The sequence below is a fragment of the Aspergillus saccharolyticus genome (assembly GCF_003184585.1).
Source record: "Aspergillus saccharolyticus JOP 1030-1 unplaced genomic scaffold BP01scaffold_73, whole genome shotgun sequence".
NCBI lineage: Eukaryota > Fungi > Ascomycota > Eurotiomycetes > Eurotiales > Aspergillaceae > Aspergillus > Aspergillus saccharolyticus.
In genome coordinates this window covers 57391-80642 of record NW_020290683.1, presented here as the reverse complement: position 1 = coordinate 80642, position 23252 = coordinate 57391, and the positions used below count along the sequence as shown (strand labels likewise).

General features: G+C 49.6%; 7 protein-coding genes across 7 annotated transcripts; 3 read left to right on the top strand and 4 right to left on the bottom strand.

Annotated features, from left to right (window-relative positions):
- Nucleotides 1–3388: 3388 nt before the first annotated feature.
- Nucleotides 3389–3829, top strand: BP01DRAFT_308628 (uncharacterized protein; the record flags this gene model as incomplete). Its single annotated transcript, XM_025572352.1, has 2 exons — nucleotides 3389–3590; nucleotides 3657–3829. The coding sequence occupies 2 exons, from the start codon at nucleotides 3389–3391 to the stop codon at nucleotides 3827–3829; spliced, it is 375 nt and encodes a 124-aa protein (XP_025426300.1).
- Nucleotides 3830–4108: 279 nt separating this feature from the next.
- BP01DRAFT_224078 (TRAPP subunit BET5) lies at nucleotides 4109–5284 on the bottom strand. The gene is made up of 5 exons (XM_025571163.1): nucleotides 5117–5284; nucleotides 4817–5033; nucleotides 4613–4758; nucleotides 4457–4545; nucleotides 4109–4405 (listed from the first exon to the last, which is right to left on the bottom strand). The coding sequence occupies exons 1-5, from the start codon at nucleotides 5151–5153 to the stop codon at nucleotides 4388–4390; spliced, it is 507 nt and encodes a 168-aa protein (XP_025426299.1). The 5' UTR covers nucleotides 5154–5284; the 3' UTR covers nucleotides 4109–4387.
- A 367-nt stretch (nucleotides 5285–5651) lies between these two features.
- BP01DRAFT_427188 (putative calcium/calmodulin dependent protein kinase) lies at nucleotides 5652–8919 on the top strand. The gene is made up of 6 exons (XM_025579833.1): nucleotides 5652–6056; nucleotides 6133–6202; nucleotides 6294–6443; nucleotides 6535–7326; nucleotides 7389–7526; nucleotides 7597–8919. The coding sequence occupies exons 1-6, from the start codon at nucleotides 5989–5991 to the stop codon at nucleotides 8680–8682; spliced, it is 2304 nt and encodes a 767-aa protein (XP_025426298.1). The 5' UTR covers nucleotides 5652–5988; the 3' UTR covers nucleotides 8683–8919.
- Nucleotides 8920–9354: 435 nt separating this feature from the next.
- Nucleotides 9355–11331, bottom strand: BP01DRAFT_223959 (putative AT DNA binding protein). The gene is made up of 3 exons (XM_025571162.1): nucleotides 10869–11331; nucleotides 10634–10748; nucleotides 9355–10511 (listed from the first exon to the last, which is right to left on the bottom strand). Exons 1-3 carry the CDS (start codon nucleotides 10908–10910, stop codon nucleotides 9649–9651), a joined length of 1020 nt encoding a protein of 339 aa, XP_025426297.1. The 5' UTR covers nucleotides 10911–11331; the 3' UTR covers nucleotides 9355–9648.
- Nucleotides 11332–16911: 5580 nt separating this feature from the next.
- Nucleotides 16912–20256, top strand: set2 (SET and WW domain protein; the record flags this gene model as incomplete). The annotated part of the gene is made up of 4 exons (XM_025572349.1): nucleotides 16912–17458; nucleotides 17751–19366; nucleotides 19438–19518; nucleotides 19582–20256. 4 exons carry the CDS (start codon nucleotides 16912–16914, stop codon nucleotides 20254–20256), a joined length of 2919 nt encoding a protein of 972 aa, XP_025426296.1.
- A 381-nt stretch (nucleotides 20257–20637) lies between these two features.
- Nucleotides 20638–21059, bottom strand: BP01DRAFT_223882 (uncharacterized protein). Its single transcript, XM_025571161.1, has one exon. It carries the CDS (start codon nucleotides 20984–20986, stop codon nucleotides 20738–20740), a length of 249 nt encoding a protein of 82 aa, XP_025426295.1. The 5' UTR covers nucleotides 20987–21059; the 3' UTR covers nucleotides 20638–20737.
- A 220-nt stretch (nucleotides 21060–21279) lies between these two features.
- On the bottom strand, nucleotides 21280–22798 carry BP01DRAFT_361384 (translation initiation factor 6). The gene is made up of 6 exons (XM_025576137.1): nucleotides 22694–22798; nucleotides 22409–22524; nucleotides 22234–22305; nucleotides 22077–22163; nucleotides 21824–22012; nucleotides 21280–21754 (listed from the first exon to the last, which is right to left on the bottom strand). The coding sequence occupies exons 2-6, from the start codon at nucleotides 22441–22443 to the stop codon at nucleotides 21394–21396; spliced, it is 744 nt and encodes a 247-aa protein (XP_025426294.1). The 5' UTR covers nucleotides 22444–22524; nucleotides 22694–22798; the 3' UTR covers nucleotides 21280–21393.
- Nucleotides 22799–23252: the final 454 nt, after the last annotated feature.

Genomic DNA, 23252 nt, shown 5'->3' with positions numbered 1-23252 from the left:
TGTCTTTAGTTTCCCACACAGTACGGAGTAGTCCCGCAATCTAAACCGTGCTAGGCAAGCTAAACAACTCTGGTCTTTGGCATGGAGCAGGAATCGATCAGCCTGTTTTCCATTACCGTCGATTTGTGATTCTTCTCCTATATGACAATCAATGGTTCAGTTATACAGGAATGTAGCCAGTGGCAAGTCGATGACATTAATATTTCGGATAGGATACTAGGTGGATTAAGTAGTGGCTCTCGTGTATGCTATAGATCGGGATCGGAAAGTCGACTGCAGATACGCTGCGTGTTTGCTTTTTCCCTTCTTGTTCCCCCTCAACCCCCCCCCCCCCTTTCCTTTTCCTTTTCCCTCCAGTCCTCCCGCTCGTAGCTAGGGGTGCATCTGGGGAGTTCGGTCCGGGATGACGGATGTGAGGGGGGGTTTTCCTCCCGTACCTTAGCTCCTGCTCAGCTGCTGCACGAGTGGCCAACTGCCATTTGGTCTGTCTGTATGTGTGTGTCTGTTTGCCTGCAGATTTGTCATTTGAGGAGTTGAAGGTGGATAGATAGCATCTGGTTTATTCTTCTATAACAACATTGAGAGGATATTTTGCTCCAGGTGGCTGCGTAGTCAGTCAGGGCTGGCTGGCGCCGATCCGTATTACTGCAAGAAGCACACAGTACGGGCCGTATTGATTCAATTCGGGAAAAGGAGGAGCCGTACTCCGATACGGTCAAGGGGAGAATGGATAGTTTCCTATTGACTAGCTCACCACCGAATATTCCTACATCCTTCCAAACAACACTGTTTGGACCCCCCAGTAAGGACGGGATGGACTTGTTCAGCGAAGGCGAAGAGGGAAGAAGTCTACGCTTATGTAAGTAGGCAGCTGTGCGAAGGTTGGACTAACTAATAATAATGTCCAAGTGTGAAGAGAACTTTCGCTGTCTTGTGCTTCGGTTTGAAAATAACCAAACTCTATGGAGTACTTTGCGAAACATTACCAAGTATGTAATACAATAAACGAAGCTTGTTGACCGCTAGTCAGGCCGTCAGAAGAGTCGAGGTTGACAGTTCAACAACATCCACCAGGATATCGATAGCGGCGCAATGGTCGAATCGGGACTCAGTGAACCGAGGAAAAGCTGAACGGGTTTTCGTCAACTAGGAGTTCTGACAGGTGTAGGCTGAATGCATGAGGGTCGGGAAGGAGAAGAGTCGATGTGTGCGCCTTTTAATCCAACCAGTCGGTCTCCTCCATTCGGGGACCTGGGACACCAGCCAGCATGATATTACGAGACGAGGAGGGTCGCCAACAACCATGTGGTATGACAATAAATTGGTGCACTTCGCTCGGATCGACTAAACAAGCAACTTCCCCTCCCCTTTTCGACCCCAGAATCCTAACCACGGTGGCAGGAGTACTAACGACGTTGCCAAAGTAAGCGTCTTCGGTCAAGGCATTATCTGACCAGTAGGGTAAGTTGGGAGGGATAGGGACCCACGTAGACGGTAGCCGGTCCATCGGGGCTCCAGACAGATAACAGGTCGGAATATTAATGCCGGGCTCGAGCCTTCCTCGCACTGCAGCATCCAGTTTGACTTACTTACTCAAAAGACATCAAGCTGCTGCTCAACCCCTACTAGTAAGAATGCACGAAGGAAGGTGGTAGCCCGGAGGATAGAGTTGATGCAGTTGATGATGATCAAATCATGCAAATCAGTGAAGTTGCTGCTGAGTCCCACAGTAGCATGAGACGATCATACTCAGTGATACACAGCGGTAAACCGTGTAGGCGATGAGACCGGAGCATGGGTCGATATCAAATCAGATGACTGTTTGTCAACCGAAGGGAAAACTCGGTCTGACCTGGTCTGATCTGGTTTGATCATGCGGATGATCCACCACTGTTGACGCCTGTTGTTCTGAAAGCTCCAAGGGAGTACAAATCAGTCTTTTGCTCCGCAGGCAGGCGTTTCTATGCGCGCAAAATTTGCCCCTGGGAAGAGAGATAGTGCGGACAACAAATCGACGCCGGGGCGGAATGGGGAAAGCGCTTGGAAGAAGCCCTTCGCCTCTTCACCTCCGCTATTATTGAACTTACTCCTTCTTACTTCTTCTTCTGTCTGCCTGTTCGAGCAAAAAATTCAAGCTAGACATCAAACACATACCTTTTGACCGCTAGATTGTCCAGCGGTGACCTTGCTTCTTTCCCAGCTAAGTTGCTCGGTCTGGTGTTCTTAACAGTTTGTTCATCACCGCAACGGACTTTGCACAGATTGATAGTCTATCTGCTGGAATCGGCGCCCAATCCCTTGGCGAATTTCCTGTGCTGCATAGCTCATTGACAAGCTCTCCCTCGGACATTTGCTGTGGCGTGAGGGAGGATGGATGATCAACAGAGGAGTTAGACATCGTGTTCGAAGTCAGTGATACGAATCTGGTTGAAAGGGGTTTTGCGATCGGGAGGCCTGCAATTGCAACAATGACAGTCAGCAGCAGCACCACCAACAGCAGCACCAACAGCAACAGCAGCTTAGGTAAGATTCAAGCATCATGCCTCATCGAGCTCGAAGAACAACTATCTATCTATCATACGGTCTAACATCAAACTACATCATTGATGAATGTGGTGATGCAGGGGCAATGTTGGCTGGCCGCTTTCACTGTAGGTGTGCCGACCAGCCCAGCCCGTGGCAAATGACCTCAGCTTGAGTCAGTTCGATGTCATCTGGCTACGTCGTGATCGAACTGAACCACGATTCTATCCTTCCGAGTTTGGTCCATATATCCGTTTGGAACAAATGCGCTGACAAATGTCGGGAAATGATCATTGTCTTGTTCCATGGCCATCGTTTTCTGCTTTCTCACGACATCAACCTGGAAGGCAAGCAGCAGGAGTCGAGCCGAAAGAGCAGCAGCAGAAGCAGCAGCAACAGGAAGTTTCAAGGCGCCGCTTATCGACACGAAACGCTGAGTAAAACTTCGATCCTCGGATCGGATCTGGACTCGTTCTACGGAGTACGTAGCAATCGACTACCCTGACGTAGAAGACTAAACATTCTAGAAGGCATCCACCGTCCACAGGCAACAAATATACTGGACAAGGATCACAACCTCCTGATGACATCTTCGAAACCTTATCTGAACTCTATCTGGGTGTGAACCCTTCGATCAGTTTATCGATTTCATTAGACATATTTTTGACATCAACATTGCATCAGGACCATGAGATGGCAGTCCATGGACGAGCTTATAAGGGTGCCCAGAATTCCCCAAAGCAATTCTTATCCATCCACACTCCATCAATCTCGATATATCCTTGTGCCGGACATAACATTCTTGTACTAAAGGATCCTGCTCAATTGCTCTACGACTCATAACGTTGCTCCCATCTCGTTCAACATGTCGAACCGTTACGAAAGAGAAGCTGAAGACCGCTACGAGGCTGACAACGACGCCTCCCCTGTCTCGGGCACTGTCTATGACAACTCCTATGCCCATGAGACCCGGTCAGGCCTACGGGGACACATTCCTGTGCAGAAGGACGAGGACAGTTATGAAGACCCCATGCAGCCTCCTTTCTCTAACTCGGACCAGCAGCTCGGTAGGCCTCCCTTCTTTTTTGATTTAAGACAAATGGGTGCTAACGTTAGACTCTCTTACCCTGCAGCCCAAGACGAAAAGGAGGCCATTGATCAATCCAACATCCTGCAGGGAAGCCGCCTGCGTCATGCGAAGCCATCGACACGGAACGCCTACAACGAAGGTCCCGATGAGGACGACCTGCCTGAAGAAGTACTCTATGGTAATTCCGGTGTTTCCAGCACTGGTGGCGTGGCTTAGAATCCCATCTTGAAGCTCACTCATCTGCTTTGATGGTGATTGACGTGCAATGTGGAATGACTCGTGTATGAATTCAATGTTGTTTAGTGATAATTGCTTGTGTTGTAATATTATCATACGTACACAAATTGATAATGGATCATTTCTCCAGTCACGCGTGCGTCAACACTTGACGTTGATAGAGTGATCCAGGACTGTTCCGTATTCCAACTGAGGTCATTCAACCCAACTCTGGTCGATGAATAAGGGGATAATGATGTCATCGACCAGGGGAAACAATCCGGCAACTTTTAACTTCTTTAGTTGAAGTCGCGTGGACTAAGCCAAGTCCACAGTACTGTAGAACCGAAAGGTATTGAACACCGTTTCATTCTCGTGGAATGCGTGTTGCGGCAATTCAGCTCATACCGCAGCGCAGTCGCTTGAATTGGTGAAATTTACTGCACGACGCGCCGTATCAACGACTCATGAGGCTTTCGGGTGTTGAATTTTGGAGTAAAGCGGAATCCATGTCTGATGTACGTGTGGTCACGATCTCAATGGGCGTTAAGTGACGGTTCATGACAAAACTCGTGTCTGTAATGTAATCAGAGGATATCTCTGTAGTTCAACTGACTTGGTACGTACCACAAACTGTTCCAGTGACTCCTCAAACAGCTCATTGTTGACACCCACCCCGCCGGGATGCTCGACGGGAGACAATGGATTTTTGACAACTGCCGGTACCCACCTGAGTATTAGTATTGGCTGAATCCAGGACGATGAGAAAGTTGCATGACGGACCATATTCGACGTAAAGATTGATATAGATTTGTTGCAGTGCAATACGCATACTTGGACTTTTGATGTCCGTGAGCATGACGAATTTGATATTGGTCGGCGTCTCATAGTAGTGCAACTTATATTGGCTCGTTTTATAGGTGACAAAGCTGGATGTGGACGACCGGTCAGATGAGGAGGGCCGCGCCTTGTGCATAGTAACCTTACTTGTCATCCTCTCCCCCCAGTTTGCGGACCATATTGCGCAGCGAAAACACAGTACCGAAGATCAACTTCGCATCGTCATCGGTCGTCCGCGCAGATTGACCAAGAAGCGCAGGGGTGCTGGTAGCCGGCGCGGACGCTTCTGAGGTAGGCCGTGAAGATTTGCCGCCTGTGATCGAGGCTGGACGAGGAAGCCAACGTCTTTTGTAGATGCATTCCGCTACGAAAGGGACGGCTGGAGTCAGCATGTGGGAAACTCCGGGGGGGAGGATCTAATCGAGGAAGCGGAGAAAGGTACCGTACCGTGCCGATCGAATATATAGAAGGAATATACGACCATGTCGGCAAGGGTCAGAAAGGTGGGGCCGTGATTATTTGACAAGAATGGGGTCCAGGTAGAGAGGGATTTGGGTTTTATTGATTGTGAGAAAGGTGGTGAAGGTTGGTCGGAAGGTCAAGCGAGATTATGCACAAGAGACAGAACAAGTTGCTGTGAGGGTAGCTTAAGAGCGGTGAGGGCCACCATCGAGGTCTCTTATCGATAAGGACCGAATCGTGCTCGGGTTCGGTAAGTATGTAGTACTATACAAATAATGATACTGTATGTGTAGTGTAATTAACTAGATAAAAATCATTGCCATTTTCATAATAACACTACTAATATTATGGATATCTATTCATAGGTCTCTTTAAAGAATTAGTTCAATCAGAATGATTGTTCCGATCGAAATAAACTCAGCCCTATAGCCTGCAGAGTGAGGATCTCTGCTTGTATTTCACATCGGCTTCCCCCTCCTCCGTTAATCGTTACCCGTTTCTTTTCTTTTGTTCTTCCAATCAACAACACCCAACAGGCTGTCTCTGCTGCTTCTTGAGCTCTGCAAACGTTGCTAGACCTCGACAACTTGCGAGCTGGGTCTTTTACTTGACCGGACTGTTTTTGTGAATCTCTTGCTCTCCTTCGTCACCAGGCGCTTGCGGTGCTTATCGCCAGCCTGCAATTCCCGGTCTTCTTCTCTCCCCCCTCTCCCTCACAAACAAAAAAGCCCCTCCAAGACATCCGTTGATTCCCTACTCACCCTCTCGTATCACCCACAATTCAGCAGGCTTTTGATCATAATCCTGTCAGGATCGTGCAGTCTTTGCCTCAGTCGTAACGTCATCTCCTACTTCACATGGCCCGCGAAAGACCTGAGCTGATCCAACAACCTCCGATGCCACAACCCTGCCCCTTTCGTTCTGCGTAGGTGGATTTATTCTCCCATCGCTTTTTGCAACATTCTCCATGGATTGGGTCCTGACACACAGTCATTGGTTAGGTCAACGCCATCATATGGCAGCCCGCAGAGACATCATCGCCGAAATCCAATCGTCAGGCGGCCTGTAAAGGTAACGAATTCGGGAGTCTCCTCAGTCACGCCGAAAGACTCACATCTATGATCCAGCTCCCATTGTGCAAATTCTCTGACTATTCCAGTAGGAAACGCTTGATGCCCGCTCGGAGTACACTACGAGCCAGGACGATGGAACTGCTGAACACAGAATCAACCAGTATGTGATCAAGCAGGAAATTGGTAGGGGTTCCTTTGGGGCAGTGCACCTTGCGGTTGATCAATTTGGAAACGAATATGTACGGACTTGCTCTTTGGATCCTCAAACCAACAGCCTATACATGCGTTATAAGCCGAATACTCGCGTGACTGACACAATCAACGAAACAGGCCGTTAAAGAATTCTCAAAAGCTCGTCTCAGGAGACGGGCCCAGTCTCATCTGTTGCGGAGACCGCGCGGTCCAAAGCGTCCTTCCGATGGCTTAAATGCCCCGCTTCATTGCCACTCAGCAGGGGTGGAGGACCAGAAGCAGAATGCCCTATACTTGATAAAGGAGGAAATCGCAATTATGAAGAAATTGAACCATAATAATCTCGTCTCACTGATAGAGGTCTTAGATGATCCCACGCAAGACTCTCTATATATAGTCATGGAGATGTGCAAGAAAGGCGTGGTCATGAAAGTTAGCCTCGAAGAAAGAGCCGACCCATACGATGACGCTCTCTGTCGCTGCTGGTTTCGCGACTTAATCCTGGGTATAGAGTATCTTCATGCTCAGGGTATCGTACATCGAGATATCAAACCAGACAATTGTCTCGTAACAAATGACGACGTCCTGAAAGTCGTTGACTTTGGAGTCTCTGAGATGTTCGAAAAGGACTCGAATATGTACACGGCGAAATCTGCGGGCTCTCCTGCCTTTCTTCCCCCGGAGTTATGTGTCGTGAAGCACGGCGATGTCTCGGGGAAAGCGGCAGATATATGGTCGATGGGCGTCACTCTGTACTGTCTACGCTATGGAAAGCTCCCTTTCGAGAAACAAAGTATTTTCGAACTTTACGAAGCCATCAAGAACGACGCAGTAGTCTGTGAGGGTGAAACCGACGACAATTTCCGAGATTTAATCTCTCGCATCCTTGACAAGGACCCAACGAAACGGATCCAGATGCATGAGTTGCGAGTAAGTTTGGGCGCGTATATAGCCGTGCCTAGAAGTCAATTTGCTCATGTAGGAATTCACAGGAACATCCATGGGTAACGCAAGATGGGTTGGACCCTCTTCTGCCGGAAAGTGAGAACACGGCTGAGATAATCGACCTTCCCACCGAGGAGGAGATGAATTCAGCGATTACTAGGACTATTGGGCACGTCATGGCCGTGGTTAGTATTCTATATGATCTTCCTCTTCCATTCTTCCGTCGGCGCATCGGGAATTCCTAACGCAACATAGATTAAAGCTGTGAAGCACTTCAAGAGGCTCCTCGGCCCAGCAAAGGCTGATCCTTCAATGCAAAGCATTCTCGGTCAGGAATATGAGGCTCATTTCGTAGAACCTCCACTTGAATTGGAGCCTGAGGAAAGCTTCTCGACCGGTCACACGGGCGCGAAGACCAAAAATCGAAGTCTGAACACATACAGCAGCACAGCTTGGGGGCAGCACCATGCCTTGAAAGGAAATTATAGTCAGCCTGAAGAACTACCCGATAGCCGGTTATCAGACACTCCTGAAGTACTTCATACACAAGAGTCAACCACCAGCAACATAGGCGGGACTGACACGAAATCTGAGTTTGAGAGAAGAGACTCGAGCTCCCTACGCAGCATCAATGTTCATGGGGGATCTAATGACGACCTGCAACTCATCTCCATGCCCCAATCTCCGTCTCCTTTAGTCCCACTATCCCGAGCGAGTTCAGCCACAACGAAGCGTAGCGTTGAGGGAACACGCGGACATGCACGCGACCCTCTTGAAGAAGAATTTCCTTTCCTTTTCATTGGACCCTCGACATACAGCGGCTTACTTGTAAGCGAAGGACACGAAACTTTAGCAGACAATTCCATCCCAGAGGAGCCAGGAAGTCCGGTGGCCAAGGAGTCAGTCGATATGGTAAACGACATGCATACTAACCTGGACACCGACATGGCCTATCCTGTTGTGAGCGAATCTCCGGGTGCTGCGGAATTTGACATCTACGAGATTGCATACCGACAGGAAATCGAGCGAATCCGAGCGCACAGCCTCCCTCGGCAGGGCAGTGAGCCCAAGGTGTACCTGACCCGTCGCGTGGAAGGCAAGGACGATGTGATGAAGCTGGTGGGCCAGAGTGCCACAAGATTGGGGCCAATGTATGGTGTAAAGAGGATGCCTGGCCCCAGCTTGGCTTCCGCCGTGAGTGCGATCAGGCTGCAACTGGAACAACAGGGTAAACCGAACTCTATGGATGTGACATCGTCGGCTACTGCAACCGGGATCACCGCTACGGAAGCAATGCACACTGAACTCTCTGCATCTCAATTACGAGACATACTCGATTGAGTGAGAAAGGCTGCGGGGCCACCAGAGAATGAGTGTAGCATTTCAATAGCGTTCGCTGTACCTCACAACAAGGAAAGTGGATCGTATCTACACATGGATTCGTTTGCGCTGTGCGCCCCCCTTACCCCTTCCTGCCGTACACTCAACTTTCTGGGCCTGCTGTGTGGATTTCCTCGTGCAAGGTGACTCCATATTATCATAGACCGGATCAAATGCTGTATTCATATATAACACTGTGCGGGAATTAGTTTTATACAAGCAGTTAAGTATTGAACATAGAAGAAGTGCGTAGGAGGTTGGCGCCTTGAAAAGGACATCATTGAAAGACATAACGAGGCATAACGAAGGTGATGATAGTAAAGGAGGCCAGAGAACCATGACTTGCGAATCAGCAACAGGAGGACCTTTAGTTTCATATCATATCATTCGTAAGACTGCTGATCATGGCTTGTTGAAGGCATGGAACAATATTCTTTTTTTGTGGAGTAAATTCATCAATTGTCATCGATGCATATACGTAGACAAACGCTCTGGTAAGATAATTTCCTTGTGACATGCCCTCATCCCCTGTTTCAAAGAAGGAATTCAGGAACATGTTTGGCACATCAGAACCGTTTCGTAAGATGCCTCATTCAGATCGGACATATCCGTCCAAATATGGCATCAAGATTCGAGGTCTTATCGTCAGAAATGGAATTAGGAAAGGAAGTAATTTGCTAGCGCGTTTAAAAAGGGAAGTATTCGTGGTTCGTGTACAGAACGACAATTGCACGTAGTTGTAATAATTCTTGCGCTGGTCACGTGCATCGATATGACTGGGTTGTCTTTTATGACCTTGTTCAACCTGCTTCATGACATTGATTTCGAAAAGGCATATACTGTCCATTGTGAATGACATACAATCATTAATCATGATTTGATGCTCTCTGAGATGGAATCTGTCGTCACTTCCTCCAGAATTGTGCATCATTCAGATCGATTCTCCGCCGAACTTAACTCTGAAACTGTGCCATGCGCTTCCTCGGGACGTCTGGCGAGAGGATGAATGAGATTTCTTCGATTGCCCTCCACGAATGAAGTCCTATCAGGAAGAAGGGGCTCAAATAACCGGTCTCCCGTTTCTCTTCTTGGAATCGGTTCCCTTTGTCCTAATTGTAGCGCTTGTGGCGATGGGAGCGTCTGCCTCATTTCCGTGGGGCGCGGCAATTCCCGCATTGAAGGCATCAGATCCTGGCTTGGCATTTCTTGCAATCGTGTATCACCTATCGCTCCTCCTAGCGACAATGGCCGCCTGGGCTGAGCAGGGTAGTGTAGCTCGGAAGAAGGGGACGGGTGTGGTGGCCTGCCAACAGCCTGAGAACCAAACAGAGGTGCCCCGGGCCCTAGCGAGGCAGGACTCGTCGGTGCAGAAGGCAACTTCACCTTGCTAGAGCCAGTTCGTCGTGGTGGGGGATAGGTTTCCCCGCGGGCCTCAGCTGCCGCCTTGCGTCGCTCTGATTCAGCCTTGCTTGGGCGACCTCTTTTTCGCGGAGGTTCTCCTTTAACAGTAATGTTCTCCGAGCTGGGAGACAGTAGGGCCGAGGCACCGCTTTCGCTGCTATAAGAAGCAGTACTGGTCGTAGGGCGTGGCTGAATTGCGCGAGGGGCACGGACCGCTCTATCTAATGGATACAGAGGTCTTTTACGCAAAGCACTTGGATCCAAGGGCGCTGTTGACGGCGGTGCAGATTCGTGGGCATGAGGAGCCGGCCCACGGCCAGGATGGGCAGATACGGGAACCTGTTGAGACATGTTGTAAAATGCCATTTGACACGAGTTGAGTGAGCGACCTAAATTGACTGCAATTAGCTACAAACATAAATTAGAGGAGGTTCTCTGGCCTAGTGTGACTAGCACACAAGCCCAATCGGACTGAACCTTCGCTGATATAGGGTGAATAGCAGTTCTATACCTGGAGGCAAGGGAATGTCTGTCCAGCTTGGCGTGATACCAAACTCCCGGATCATTTTCACTAGGTGGCTTGAGGGAACTCTGGCCTTCTTCAAGATCTCGGTAAGTAATGTGTACTAGAGTTGCTGTTAGCTCTCTTCCAAGGTCACAAGAGCAGCGAACGTCCGCGTTCAACCAGGTCAAAAGCACCGGAGATAAAAAGAGAGGATAGATGGGGAGGATTGACAGCTTCGTACCTTCTCCTCCTCGTTCCATGGCCTCTCTGCTAAATTCGACATGTCCAGTAGACCATGGAAGCAGGGAAGAAGTGCTTGTCTCGTAGAATCGGCTCGAATGACAAAAATTGAAGTGAGATCGAGTTTCCGAGCGTGCAATATAGCACAAGCTGTGAAGAGTGACGCGTCACGCGTCCCTGAAGGTCCAAAGTACACAAGCAGTGTCAGAGCCTACCACGAGAGGGTGCAAAGAGCGGCGCAGTTGAGTTGAAGTGCCCGGCCGTCACCAAGAAACAGATTTACCTTAATTAGGAGGCCAAAACAAAACAAGAAAAAATGAAAAATAACTAAAATGAAATGAAAATCAACGATTGAAGAACAGGAAACGGAATGTTAGTCGTAACGAAATCAAAAAGAGCCTCCCAAAAGGAATGATGCGTCTACAGCGAAGGAGCAGTATGTGAGTGCTCAGAAAGAAGCGCGGAAGAGGAGTTCAACACACCGCAATCGGAGACAAAGAAAAGGACGACAATCAGACTAACAACAGTCAGCAGACGAAGGGGAGGATACGGGGCCGACGCGCAGATAATGGAGAATAGACATCGAAGTCAAAAGAATGACAATTTTGGAGAACGGACGCATAAGAAACGTGAAGCTGGAATAGCGAAGGTCATGCAAGGCGAATGAGAGAAGCGGTTTAGACAGGCAAATCCAGGCGATGGAAGTGTGTCTAAGCACCAGAGTGGGAAAAAACCGACGGAATTGATGTTCGCTATACACTACCGCAAAGGACAAAGACAGAAGGGAAAACTCTCGAAGGGTTAGAAAATCAAAAACTGGAATCAGTCAAACGATTGAACACAGGTGGATCGGGACCCCCCCCCCCCACGGAGGAGAGATATCAGATGTCAACCTTGGAGATCGAACGAGATAATCTGAAAGGGGAGCAGTTTCAACGGCGCATATCGGCACCACCACAGATGGACAGGGAAGGGAGTGCAGGAAAAGGAAAGGAAGAAACAGAGAAGCTGGACCAGTCGTCGAGTTGCACTGTATCATCCCAAGGACTTTCTCTGGCCAAACGGACTTTTTCACCTTCGGAACCGCGCAGGACAGTACTGCAGCTGCCACAAATATGTGGCCGGAGGGAGAGAGGAAAGCTGCAGGGACTCCTTTCCGGGATGCTCACTGTCCGTCAACCGAAGACGATCTTTCAGAAACAATACATAGGAACCACGATGGGTCAGGGCGCAGGATTCAGGCCGAGTGAAAGACAGCAGCACCAGCCAGTCTGAAACGGGTCTAGATCGGGGCCCTACCGAGAACAGTATAGTATTTGGTAGACGATGGTTTCAGGTCAATTCAAGACGCAAGTGTCTAAACCCCGGCAACGAAACAGGAATTGAAGAAATCAAACAATACTTCACTAGGGAGGGGCTGCAGTAGCCTTGGGCGGGCCGCGAGAAGACGAAAAAGACCAGGAGGGACATGGAACAGCATAGGAAGAGAGCTAAGGGTGCATGTTGCTGGAACACCATGGGGGGACCTGGCCGGGTAAGAGTGTTAGGGGGGGGCACAGGACCTAGCCAGGCTCGGCATGAAGAAGTAATGCGAGAACAGCCTGCGGCTACTGCTGTACACCCAGACTACGGGATGGGACCAAAGTTTAGAGCCCTGTCTGCGATTGAATTAATGATTACCATGGGAATGGATGATGATCCATAGATGTGAAGAAAAGTTGAGCCATAACCGTGAGATGCGAAGAAGCTTGACAGTTCTAAATCAAAGGTTCAATCATCGTCTGGGTCGAAAAGACCCCTCCCATAGGAACTGTACGGTCTCCATACGGTCTCCAGAACATGGGTTGTAAGCGAAATACCGTAGACCCAGACGCACCGATGGACTGGTTCGGTCGAGAGACAGTGGACCGGAGACAGGAAGCAAACGTTGCTATAGGATTACCAAGTCGAAAATCCCATAGAGAATGAGCTGGGGATAAACCATAGCCGTCAGCGTGACTGGCAGTCCGAGTGCTGTAATCTAGAATCTCGAAGTAAGTCACAGCGCATGTAAGAGATATGCATGGCCTCATTCATGATAGCGGGAATGCAGACTGTAATGACTGGCAGAAAATGGATAGTGGCGGATGTGCTTGATAAAGGCAGTGGTGGGGTGAAAGGCTCTGCAGACGAGAAGTAAAATCCTGGAGGCTGGGTAAATAGATGGGTCCCGTTAGTTAGTGTAGAAGGCAATAATGAATGGAACGAGAACTGCAAGGATGTTCCGAAACGGCCAGACCGGTACGGGTCCCTACTGAGTACTTGGCTCTGTCCTCGTCCTCTCATTCCTCTTTTCACCCACCGTGATAAACCCGATCTGAACAGTCTGTCAAACTTGGTGAGATCAAACTGTATGTGCAATGTATGGTGCATGGGGACGGGGCGAGGCTGCCTTGATTAATAGATAGTAGTTGGGAAAGGCACGGCAAAGGTGGAACACATGAAGAATATGAGGACGGTAGGGGCAAGGCATTCATATAATAGAGCTGAACCAATACCCCGTTGCAAAGAGCACAAGGCTCACGGTTGAAGGCGTGAAATAAGATTTTATTGTAGTATCTTCGGGGGTAACAGGGGTCTTTTCCCTTGTCACTGCTGGCTTCATCATACCTAAAGAGCCTGCCATCCCGTCTAGTGAGTATCGGACAAGGCGTGCAGGTACGGGAAGCATCAGAACGATGTACGGAGTAGTGTAAAGCGAACTGGTAAGAGTCTTTGACCGGGGCGCTTGTGGACTGCAAGTAGTGGGAGCGTATTACTACTACTGCTAGCACTCGTACATCGACGGCGCTTCTTGGTGAGGAACCGGTCAATCTTGCCACTGGCTCCTATGACGGGTCAATAATATGGTCGGATGGACCAAACAGGCAGCAGATATTATTAGTAGCTGTCCATGATGAATCGAGAGCGAAGATGGTCTGCGAAGATGGCCTGCGCTCTGCAGCATAAGGTGGTCTAATGAGTTCATCGAGACAGATAATGGTCCATGCATAGGAACCATGCACGCAGAAGGGGGAGGGGGAGCAAGGCCCCGCCCATATGAATCAACCGTCCGAAATGTATGTAGTCTTAAGATTCTTGGATGATCGGGGTGGGGTGGGGTTTCCGCCCCCAAAAATCAACCTCTCAGCTTTCAGCTACTTGTGCGATCCGATGCTGGAGAATGAGTATTTCCCTTGTAACGAAAGGATGACTGGCTCATGGAAGAAAGAGATATATAAGTGAAACACATGAGATGGGGTGGGATAGATGGAGAACTCAAGAGGGAAAGGATGAACAAAGTCTGGAAGAACCGAAGTACAAAAATGGGGACGGCCACAGGAACCTGTGACGCAGTGGGGTGCTTCGTGCTTATGTGCTGTATGTATGAGGTACAGTCTTTGAAGTATGGTACAATATCCGCTCCGTACATAGTACACAGTATCTTACTCGTAGTCTCGTACTCGTGGTATGTACCGAGTACCGTTGTCATGTTGGCAGGTGGAAAAAAAAAAAAAACCGTGACAGCCCCCACATCTCAGGTACCCGTTGCACTTGTACTATTAGTACTACTCCGTATGACTGTCTCAGACTGTCAGTGTCTACTTGGACTAAGTAACTCTACTGACTGCTCCGTACTACTCCGTAGGCAGGAAAGCTTCCTATGGGCTGCAGTCGATTTGATCACTCCAGAGTACTAAGGAGCTGGTGACTTTCGCCAAGTCCCACATTAAGGGCGAATTGAAGGGGCCAGAATTTAATCATCAAGTACCAGTTACCAGCCAACTGGGACTGACGGTCAGCACTCAACAACAATCAAAGCTAAGAATCTAATCATACTACGTACTTGACACCGGCGTCATTCCTTTTTGGGTAATCCCGGCACTAGTTGTACTGTGTACGGGAGTACGCCGTAAAGCCCAGGCGAAATCCCAAGAAAAGAGACTTCCAAAACTTCTTCCCCTTCCCCGATCTCTCCTTGAAATTCCCCTCCTTCATCTTTGACTGATTCATCTTCACTCGTCTCGCGACACCACCCGTTCATGCATGTTTATATCTCGATTAGCCCACTATGTGGGTACAGCTAATTCAATCGAGTGCTAAAAGTGTGAGCACTCGTTCTTTACCCCACCACAAGAAGAGAAGGTCGTTGTGGCGATAATGTCGTACTCACATTCAGCCGCTTATTGACAGACTACGGAGTAAGTAGTATTAACTACTAACAGTCTTAACACTCTAAAAATCAAAAACGGGACAAAAAAACCCCCGCCGCTGTGCACTCTCCAAGCTGGCTTATAGATCGAGCAGCAGTGCATAATGCACCATGTCAAAATCCGATTACCCCGTCCAATCGCTAACCGCCCACCGAAAGAATGAGAATGTTAAAATGATCGAGCTTGATTGATCGTTCGGAATTGTCGCTTTCTCGGTGCCTTTCACTTAGCTCTGTCGCCTGCGGCATCTACTGCATACCTAGGGAGGATCAAGATGCTCGATACGGAGTAGTTGATAAGTACTCGAATATTTCGCCGTAGTGCGTAGGAGAAGTCGGTCCCTACTCTCTACGAACTGAGTTTCCCCTTCCAAAACCCACCCCCCCCTCCGCCTACCCTTGGGGCATCTAAGATAGTGGGCTGCAGAAGCAAGACCCTACTATAGCTCTAGCACTGATGATTTGGACTTCTCATGGCCTATGATTTCAAGCCACACGCAAGCCTACCGCAACCTGGTTGGATGGTCGGAGCTCTTCCTCTGCAGCTAAGGATGAAGTACAGTATATAGCTTTCCAGCCTATACTGGTATTTTACCTACTGTCCCTGAGACTGGTTCCTTGGCTTGCTCCCTCTTGAACTACCCACTACCGAGCCTGTGCAGTGGCGTCTTCGTCTCCTGAGGAGAGAAAGAGTAGAGGTCGCGGGATGAAGTCCTGTTTCAGTCAAACTTTGATGTCTACTATAATTACTACTCTTGATTGGTCTGTGAATGCACTGCAGTATGTGTGAGGATGGTCTTTGAGGGTGACCGTAACACCTCAGTGATGACCACTCCACCCATAAAGCGAATCCCCTCGGTCCAACTTCAACGTAATTGCATGCTGACAGATATCAACACCAGAGAGGGGAAGCACAGTACCAAGCATGAGTGGCTGACTTTACATTATAAACTCATGCTTTCACCAACGCCTATCATGGGAGGTCCGGCCAGCCGCTAGCTGACCATGTCGACAGTTCAAATCAAACTCGACGTTGAGGTCGTTGGAGAAAGAGAAGACATTTGCGAGTGGGTGAAGTCTGAGTAAATCTTGACCTTGCCATGAGCAGCCCGGGGTGGGAGCATTGCTCGCGCCTGAACCTGGTTTATCTGACAGGGCTATGAACGTGCTGCTCAATCCTCAAGGCCGTTGGGGTTCGATCGCCCGGAATAGATTTCTCTCGCCAAGATGAAGGAGAATAAATGGGTTTGGTCTCTCTCAAGTTGAGGATGAAATATGGATGCAGGAGGTAGAGGGAAAGTGTACCATTATTAGCCAGGTTAACGTCTTGTTGATCGCTAGAATAAAGAGAAAGTGAATAAGAAAGGCCGGAGAGGAAAGGAAAGAGTGAAAGAAGAAGGAGAAGAGAGAGAGAGAGAGAGAGAGAGAGAGAGGTGTTCTTCTTTTAAGTCTCCCTTACATGACTTTGTGTCCTCGATGGTTCTTGGCACCCGCGGAAAACGTGGACGATTTGCTGCTTTGGCTTGCGACTTGCACTGCTTTCTGCTTTCCTCACACCAATTATTCTGCCCGCCTTTTTTTCTTCTTCCAGATCTCACTGCAAAACCCTCCTTTGAACTTTCTTGATGTTCTTGGGTTTTTCTGCTTCTTACCCAAATTATTGTTTGACTTCGATATTCCCCTTTTTCCGCCGGCATCTATTCCGCGATCCAGGACATCCTCTCACGCCAACTACCACGCGCTGGTAATCGGTCTCATCCTCGCGCATTCCCCCAGCTGGCTTTGATTATTTGCGCGCTCCGTCCGTGTCGTCATGTCCCCTCATGACAACGCGGACCGTCAGTCAGAACCTGTTGCGAATGCGGTGACCGCGATGAAGCTGGATTCTGACGCAACCCTCGATACTCCAACAATCAACGGCGGCGGAATCATGAGCAAGCACGAGTCCGACGCGGACTTCGACGCCGTCTCTCTTGAGGCTTCACGGGACACCCATGCACCCCCGAAATCGCGGTCTGCTTCACGGGCGCCGCTCAAGAAAGAACAAGAGGGTGGTTTCCAATACAGTCGAAACAGCAGGGACGTAAAGGTCGAAGCCACGGAAGAGATTCAACCCGGTGACATGGAGGAAAAAGTCGGAGGTGACATTTTGGTCAAACTCGAACCCGGTCAGCCTCCCAAGTTGACACGCAGTTCCTCGCAGAAGGTTGCAGCAAGGCCACCGCAGCTATTTTCGCATCTCCCAGATAGCACGGCGCAAGCCGAAGAGACATTCGAGGTCATGGAGGCTTGCACATATGCCAATAAATACATGGGTTATACCGAACATGCGATGGAATGCGACTGCGCGGAAGAATGGGGTAAGTTTTCTTCTTGGTTTCTCCAGGTTTCACTTTCACCGAATTTTCCATGCCGCCTGTTGTTGGTTCTTGTTCCGCCGGCGGGTTCCTACGCGTGGCGCTGCATCTCGGATCCCCGCCTCAAACAGGTCGAGATATTTCCGTCTAGGCACACCACACCAATCCGTTAGCTTTTATTTTCCAGCTCTCCGTCCTTCTTCCCCCTGCAAGATTCTATTGAAACATGTAGATGACTATTTCTCTACAATTTCAGAGCTCATACAAGCGAGGAGGCACTAATTTTCCGATGCAGAACCGTCAGTTTCAAAGAATTTGGCCTGTGGCGAGGATTCGGACTGTATCAACCGCGCCACAAAAATTGAATGTATGGGCGACTGCGGCTGCGGGCCCGAATGCCAGAACCAACGCTTCCAACAACGAGAATATGCCCCGGTGGCTGTGATCAAGACCGAAAAGAAAGGATTTGGCCTTCGAGCGGAGGCCGAATTGCGACCGCACCAGTTCATCTTTGAGTATGTGGGCGAAGTCATTAACGAGACCCAATTTCGCCGCCGTATGAGGCAGTATGATGAAGAAGGTATCAAGCACTTCTACTTCATGTCCCTCAGCAAAGGCGAATTTGTCGATGCAACGAAAAAGGGCAATCTAGGTCGGTTCTGCAACCACTCTTGCAATCCAAACTGTTATGTCGACAAATGGGTGGTAGGGGAGAAGCTTCGAATGGGTATATTTGCTGAGCGCCACATTCGAGCTGGAGAGGAGCTGGTGTTCAACTACAATGTCGACCGTTACGGAGCCGATCCTCAACCGTGCTACTGTGGAGAACCAAATTGCACAGGTTTCATCGGCGGGAGAACCCAGACCGAGCGAGCCACTAAACTATCTCATGCCACAATTGAGGCTTTGGGCATTGAGGATTCAGATGGCTGGGATACAGCTGTCGCAAAGCGGCCGCGCAAAAAGAAGATGGGCGAGGATGATGAAGAGTATGTTGACAGCGTGCAGCCCAAATCCCTGGATGAGAACGGGGTTACCAAAGTCATGGCTGCTTTGATGCAGTGCAAGGAGAAATGGATTGCCGTCAAGCTACTGGGCCGTATTCAGCGTTGCGAAGACGAGCGGGTTTCCAACCGTGTGGTGAAGATGCATGGTTACCAAATCCTGAATTCACAACTTGGCTTGTGGAAGGAAGATTTCAACGTGATACTCCAGATTCTGGACATCCTGGACAAGTTTCCACGTCTGACGCGGAACAAGATCCTCGACTCCAAAATTGAGTCAACCATTCAACCCTTGACCAGTTGTGGTGATGAGCGTGTTGAAAAGAAGGCAGCCATGCTGCTTCAAATTTGGTCAACGCTAGAAGTGGGTTACCGTATTCCTCGAATGAAAAGAGACCCCAATGCCACTTCGCAGGCATTCAACCAGTTTGAGCGCCGTGAAACCACTCGTGACGAACGACGACGGTCCAAGTCCCGGTCTAGATCAAGGTCGAAATCTATCGACGCGCCACGCGGTCCTGCTGCTCAACGGGCAGGCCATGTGCCGCGAGGTCCCCTTCACAATGGACCTCGGCCCTTCCGTCGTCAATTCAACCCTCTTCCTCCAGGATGGTTCGCTGCTGAATCCAACGGAAGAACGTATTTCTACTCGGCTCGAGGCGAGGTGACCTGGACACGCCCGACCGTGTCCGCGCCTCAACCGGCCGCGCCACTGAAGGAATCGCGGGACAAGGCGTTACAGGACATCATTGATGGGATTATGAACGCCAAAGAGCATACGCCTAAGGAGAAATCCGGCACGCCGGCCACCCCGCAGACCTCGAAGGCAACTCCAGACCAGAAAGAAGGACAGGAGAAATGGCGAAGTTTGAGCGAGGAGAAGCGCAAAAAGATCTACGAAAATACGGTGCGTTCTTTCCTTTATCCTCGGTCTTGTGATTCTGAGCTTAACGAACGGATGCTAATCTTTTCCCAAAGTTGTTCCCCCATGTCAAGTACGTGGTAGACAAGTTCAAGCACAAACTTCCCAAGGATGATCTGAAACGTTATGCTAAAGATGTGAGACTATCTGTTGGCCCCGTGAAAGCTATGCAGACATGCTTACCAGATCTCTTACAATAGGTCGCTAAGAAATTGGTGAACTCAGACTTCAAAAACAACCGTGTCGAAGATCCCACAAAGATCGACGAGAGGCAGCAGAAGAAAGTCAAGAACTTCTGCAAGGAATTCTTCGACAAGGCAGTTGCTAAGCACAGAGCCCACGAGGAGCGCAAGGCGGAACGGCAATCAAAGGAAGCACAATCGAAGCCAGGCGTTCTGACTGCTGCCGGCCCAGCGGAGGAAGATCTCGACGTGAGAATGTCTGATGATGAATACGAACATCACGGACTGGTGCAAGAGAGATGCACGAATATGTCTCCGACAGAAGAGATGCAGGGGACTCTGAAACGGAAGAGGCAAGCGGAGACGAGCGCTGGCGATGCGAGAAATTTTGCCACGCCATCTTCCTCTAAACGGCAACGTTCTTCTACACCACCTCCGCCTCCCCCTCCGCCTATTAGCCCCGAGCACGACGATGCGCAGGATGATCAAGATGAGTACAAACAGAGCCTGAGTGGCGACGATGCCAACATGAAGAGCGAGAGCGACGAACTCACTCTAGCCGACCGGCAAACCTCAAACCCTCCGCCCCCTGCCCCTCCACCACCACCACCGCTTCCCGAGCATGGCCATCACAACGAAGGGGAAGGAACCCAGCTTCAATCATCACAGCTTGGCATTGAAGGGCGCGTATAGCATTGTTAGACGAGACGGCTGAGGGTTATGGGACGGACGGGAACGAGGTTGACGGTATGAGTGCATTTATTGGCCTAGCTCCCATTGGTACTGCCAATTGGCCATCAACGTTTTTTCTTTTCTTGTCGTTTTCATAGCAACAACAGCATCCGGACCGGTGTTTCTCGGAGTTGGTTGGTTGGGCGCTACTATCTCTCTGTCTCTCTCTCTTTCTCCCTCTGTGTTATTTTCTTTCTTTTCTTTTCTTTTCTTATTCCCCTTCATTCCCCTTTCTATATCCATGATTCCCTATACCTTTTTCTCCTTTAACCTAACCTCCTTCTTCCTCAAATTCTTTCCTCATCTCTTAATTTTCAGATTTTCCGGCTGATTCTAGACACTCGGCGATGTTCCCTTTCATTTTCACCCCAGGAACTTTTTCTTTTCGCTCTCCTTCTTAGCTTGACTCCCTTTCTAAATTTATGTGTATCATCCTCGCCCCCTACATGAATACCCCCTTCGCAACCGGAAAAAGAAAAGAGCTGTTGGTGGAAGCCGTGCCGTAATCAAATGTGTCATCCCCATATAACGACAAGAGACCAGCTATAATGCACAGCATATAAGGACAAGTTGATGCATGTGCGGGGCAAAGATGTTGCAAGGAGGCTGGACCTTCCCAGCGAGCCCCCGAATTAGGATGACCTCTGGTCTCGCATGAGTTTTCAAAAAGCAAGGTGTGGAACTCGTGCATCTAGGTTGGGAGGTTTTTCTAGCTCACCGTGTCACACCAAGTGCCGCTTAACCCAATTCCCCTTTGCCTTCCATGCGTAGTATAGCAGAAATCACCCGCGCTCTTCCCATTACTCTAGCTGCTTCTGCTTGCAGATCACACGTATATAGAAATCCATCTCGCAGGAATAGTCCGCTTTCTACTGCGGGTCCGTTGGGCGAACAATACGACAGTTCCTAATCAAAGTGGTTCTACCTAAGTGTCTAGCAGAAATCTACCACAAGGATGCATGTCCGTCTGGCAGAATCAGGAGACCGTCGCGCTCGACACGGTTGCACAGAGTCATGACACAATAAGGATATTTCAGAATGTGTATGGGAATGGGTTTCATAAACAACATGACAATCGCACAAGTAAAAGGGAGAAGTTTAGTAGAAGCTCTCCACAATGCTCTCCTTGTTGGCATTGCCCTGGCCGACACCACGGGGACCCATCTCACCCAGCCGGAAAACGCTCTCAATAACGCTCAACTCCGTCGCCGTCGTATCCAGACCCGTCACGGCCAGCCAGTCGTTCACGACCATGCCAGCGCCGACCACGGGGCTACCGCGGTTGACACTACCGGCGACAAGAGGCACCTGCAGCAAAGAAGAGAGCTCGTCCTGATCGCGGATCGAGGTCTTGGGGTGGACGATACCACCCTGGTTGGAGAGGGCCATGTAGGAGCCGGTCAAGACGTTGTCGGCCACGGTTTGTCGGAAGACTTCCACGCCGAGGACATCGGCAATGCTGGGAGATGGCCAATGTTAGTGATATTCTTGAAGCGAAAACGGTCATCAATGGAGATGGGGAACATACATCTCCTCCGTCTCACGCTCCAGGTCGGGGTGGATCAGCGCAACATGATCGTTACAGCAGATGACATTGCCCAGGGCCGATAGTCGCTCCTCTATCCGTTGGATTTTTACAGAATCTGGTAGTGTATTCCGGAGGTGCTGGAGCTCTTGGTCTGTGGTGGTGGTGGGGACGAGAAGACCCTTGCGGTTTCTGCACACTTCGCGTCAGATAATTTGGTGCCCTGGTTCGCGTTCAGCTATTGGTATTGACATACCCTGCCGTCAGCCGACCGACGATACGAGTACCGGCAATAGTAGCGTGACAAATGGGGATGACATCCTGCAATTCGGCCTCGAAGACACTAGCGAAGAAGTTAATTGACTGGCCCCATGCCAAACCGCTGCTCGAGACCTATGAAGAAGAAGACGAACCTGTAAAAGTTCTCGGAAGCGCCGATGGCAACAAGGGCGTATGAGTTGGTGAGGCGGGAGAAGACTCCAACACTGGCGATGACTCCATCAGCAATTGACCAAGATCGCAACTAGCACACAGCGCGATAACAGCGCATGTAACAGTTTGGTTTTTCGTAGCCTGGGCCGATCTTACTCGTTGGAATTCTCGAATTGAGCACGGACAGCCATGATCACTTGGTTGCTTCGTATGCTAATTTGCTGGTCGTTATGATGACTATGGTGGTATTAATAGTGTCTGTATGATCTGTACTTTGCGCCGGAGAGGAAATCAGCCAAGGCGCTTCTCGAGACTGAGCAGGGAATTCGCAAAATGTCACTGGGACGAGAGGAAGTCGGGGGGAAATAAGCGCGAAAGGCGGGGCTGCTGAAGGATAAGAGTGACTATCGGGGAGACGGGAGTCGCTAAGGGCGCACAAACACTGATCAGAAAACTTCGCGCTTGGAGATAGCAGCGAAGTGGGGGTGGGAGGACTTGGGCTCGAGTAAGTAGAAGTCGGACTCGCAATGATGGAGGCTGTAACTGATGGGCGATGGAAGGGAAAAAGCACGAGGAAATAAAAAGCTTCCAGGCCGAAATCCCCGCCCCGCCGGACTAGACCCGATTCGGGGCAAGCAGGCGGCGGACGGCGGCGGCGGCAAACGGACAAACAAGAGTCATACACAGTCACTCGAGTCATCATGACCCAGTATGATTCATACCGAATTGGAGGGGGTCTCAATGATTGAAGGAATGATTGAAGAAATGATTGAAGGAATGATTGAATGAATGATTGAATGAATAAACAAATGAATCTCGGCCATAAATCATTCAACAGGAGATTAACTATTCACTATTGCACGGCTAAGGGGATCCTCCGTGACTGCTAATCGAGACAGACTCAAGAACGCTTTGCAACTCCCAAATCCCAACTCCCAAATCTCAAATCCCAGCGTAACCCAAAGGTGATATGATCTACGTCAGATGAATAAGAAGGTCT

What these genes read in the sequence shown, in the direction of transcription:
- BP01DRAFT_361384 (XM_025576137.1), bottom strand. Translation starts at nt 22,443, where the DNA reads ATGGCTGTCCGTGCTCAATTCGAGAATTCCAACGA. An exon ending in CAATTCGAGAATTCCAACGA is followed by an intron (nt 22,306 to 22,408) that starts GTAAGATCGGCC and finishes AGTCATCGCCAG; the next exon opens with TGTTGGAGTCTTCTCCCGCC. An exon ending in GAGCGTGAGACGGAGGAGAT is followed by an intron (nt 21,755 to 21,823) that starts GTATGTTCCCCA and finishes GCCATCTCCCAG; the next exon opens with CATTGCCGATGTCCTCGGCG.
- BP01DRAFT_223882 (XM_025571161.1), bottom strand. Translation starts at nt 20,986, where the DNA reads ATGCACGAGTTCCACACCTTGCTTTTTGAAAACTCATGCGAGACCAGA.
- BP01DRAFT_223959 (XM_025571162.1), bottom strand. Translation starts at nt 10,910, where the DNA reads ATGTCGAATTTAGCAGAGAGGCCATGGAACGAGGAGGAGAAG. An exon ending in CATGGAACGAGGAGGAGAAG is followed by an intron (nt 10,749 to 10,868) that starts GTACGAAGCTGT and finishes CAGCAACTCTAG; the next exon opens with TACACATTACTTACCGAGAT. An exon ending in AGACATTCCCTTGCCTCCAG is followed by an intron (nt 10,512 to 10,633) that starts GTATAGAACTGC and finishes CAGTCAATTTAG; the next exon opens with GTCGCTCACTCAACTCGTGT.
- BP01DRAFT_224078 (XM_025571163.1), bottom strand. Translation starts at nt 5,153, where the DNA reads ATGGTCGTATATTCCTTCTATATATTCGATCGGCACG. An exon ending in CTGGGGGGAGAGGATGACAA is followed by an intron (nt 4,759 to 4,816) that starts GTAAGGTTACTA and finishes GTCCACATCCAG; the next exon opens with CTTTGTCACCTATAAAACGA. An exon ending in CAATCTTTACGTCGAATATG is followed by an intron (nt 4,546 to 4,612) that starts GTCCGTCATGCA and finishes GGGTACCGGCAG; the next exon opens with TTGTCAAAAATCCATTGTCT.
- BP01DRAFT_427188 (XM_025579833.1), top strand. Translation starts at nt 5,989, where the DNA reads ATGGCCCGCGAAAGACCTGAGCTGATCCAACAACCTCCGATGCCACAA. An exon ending in CCCTGCCCCTTTCGTTCTGC is followed by an intron (nt 6,057 to 6,132) that starts GTAGGTGGATTT and finishes GTCATTGGTTAG; the next exon opens with GTCAACGCCATCATATGGCA. An exon ending in TCGTCAGGCGGCCTGTAAAG is followed by an intron (nt 6,203 to 6,293) that starts GTAACGAATTCG and finishes CTATTCCAGTAG; the next exon opens with GAAACGCTTGATGCCCGCTC.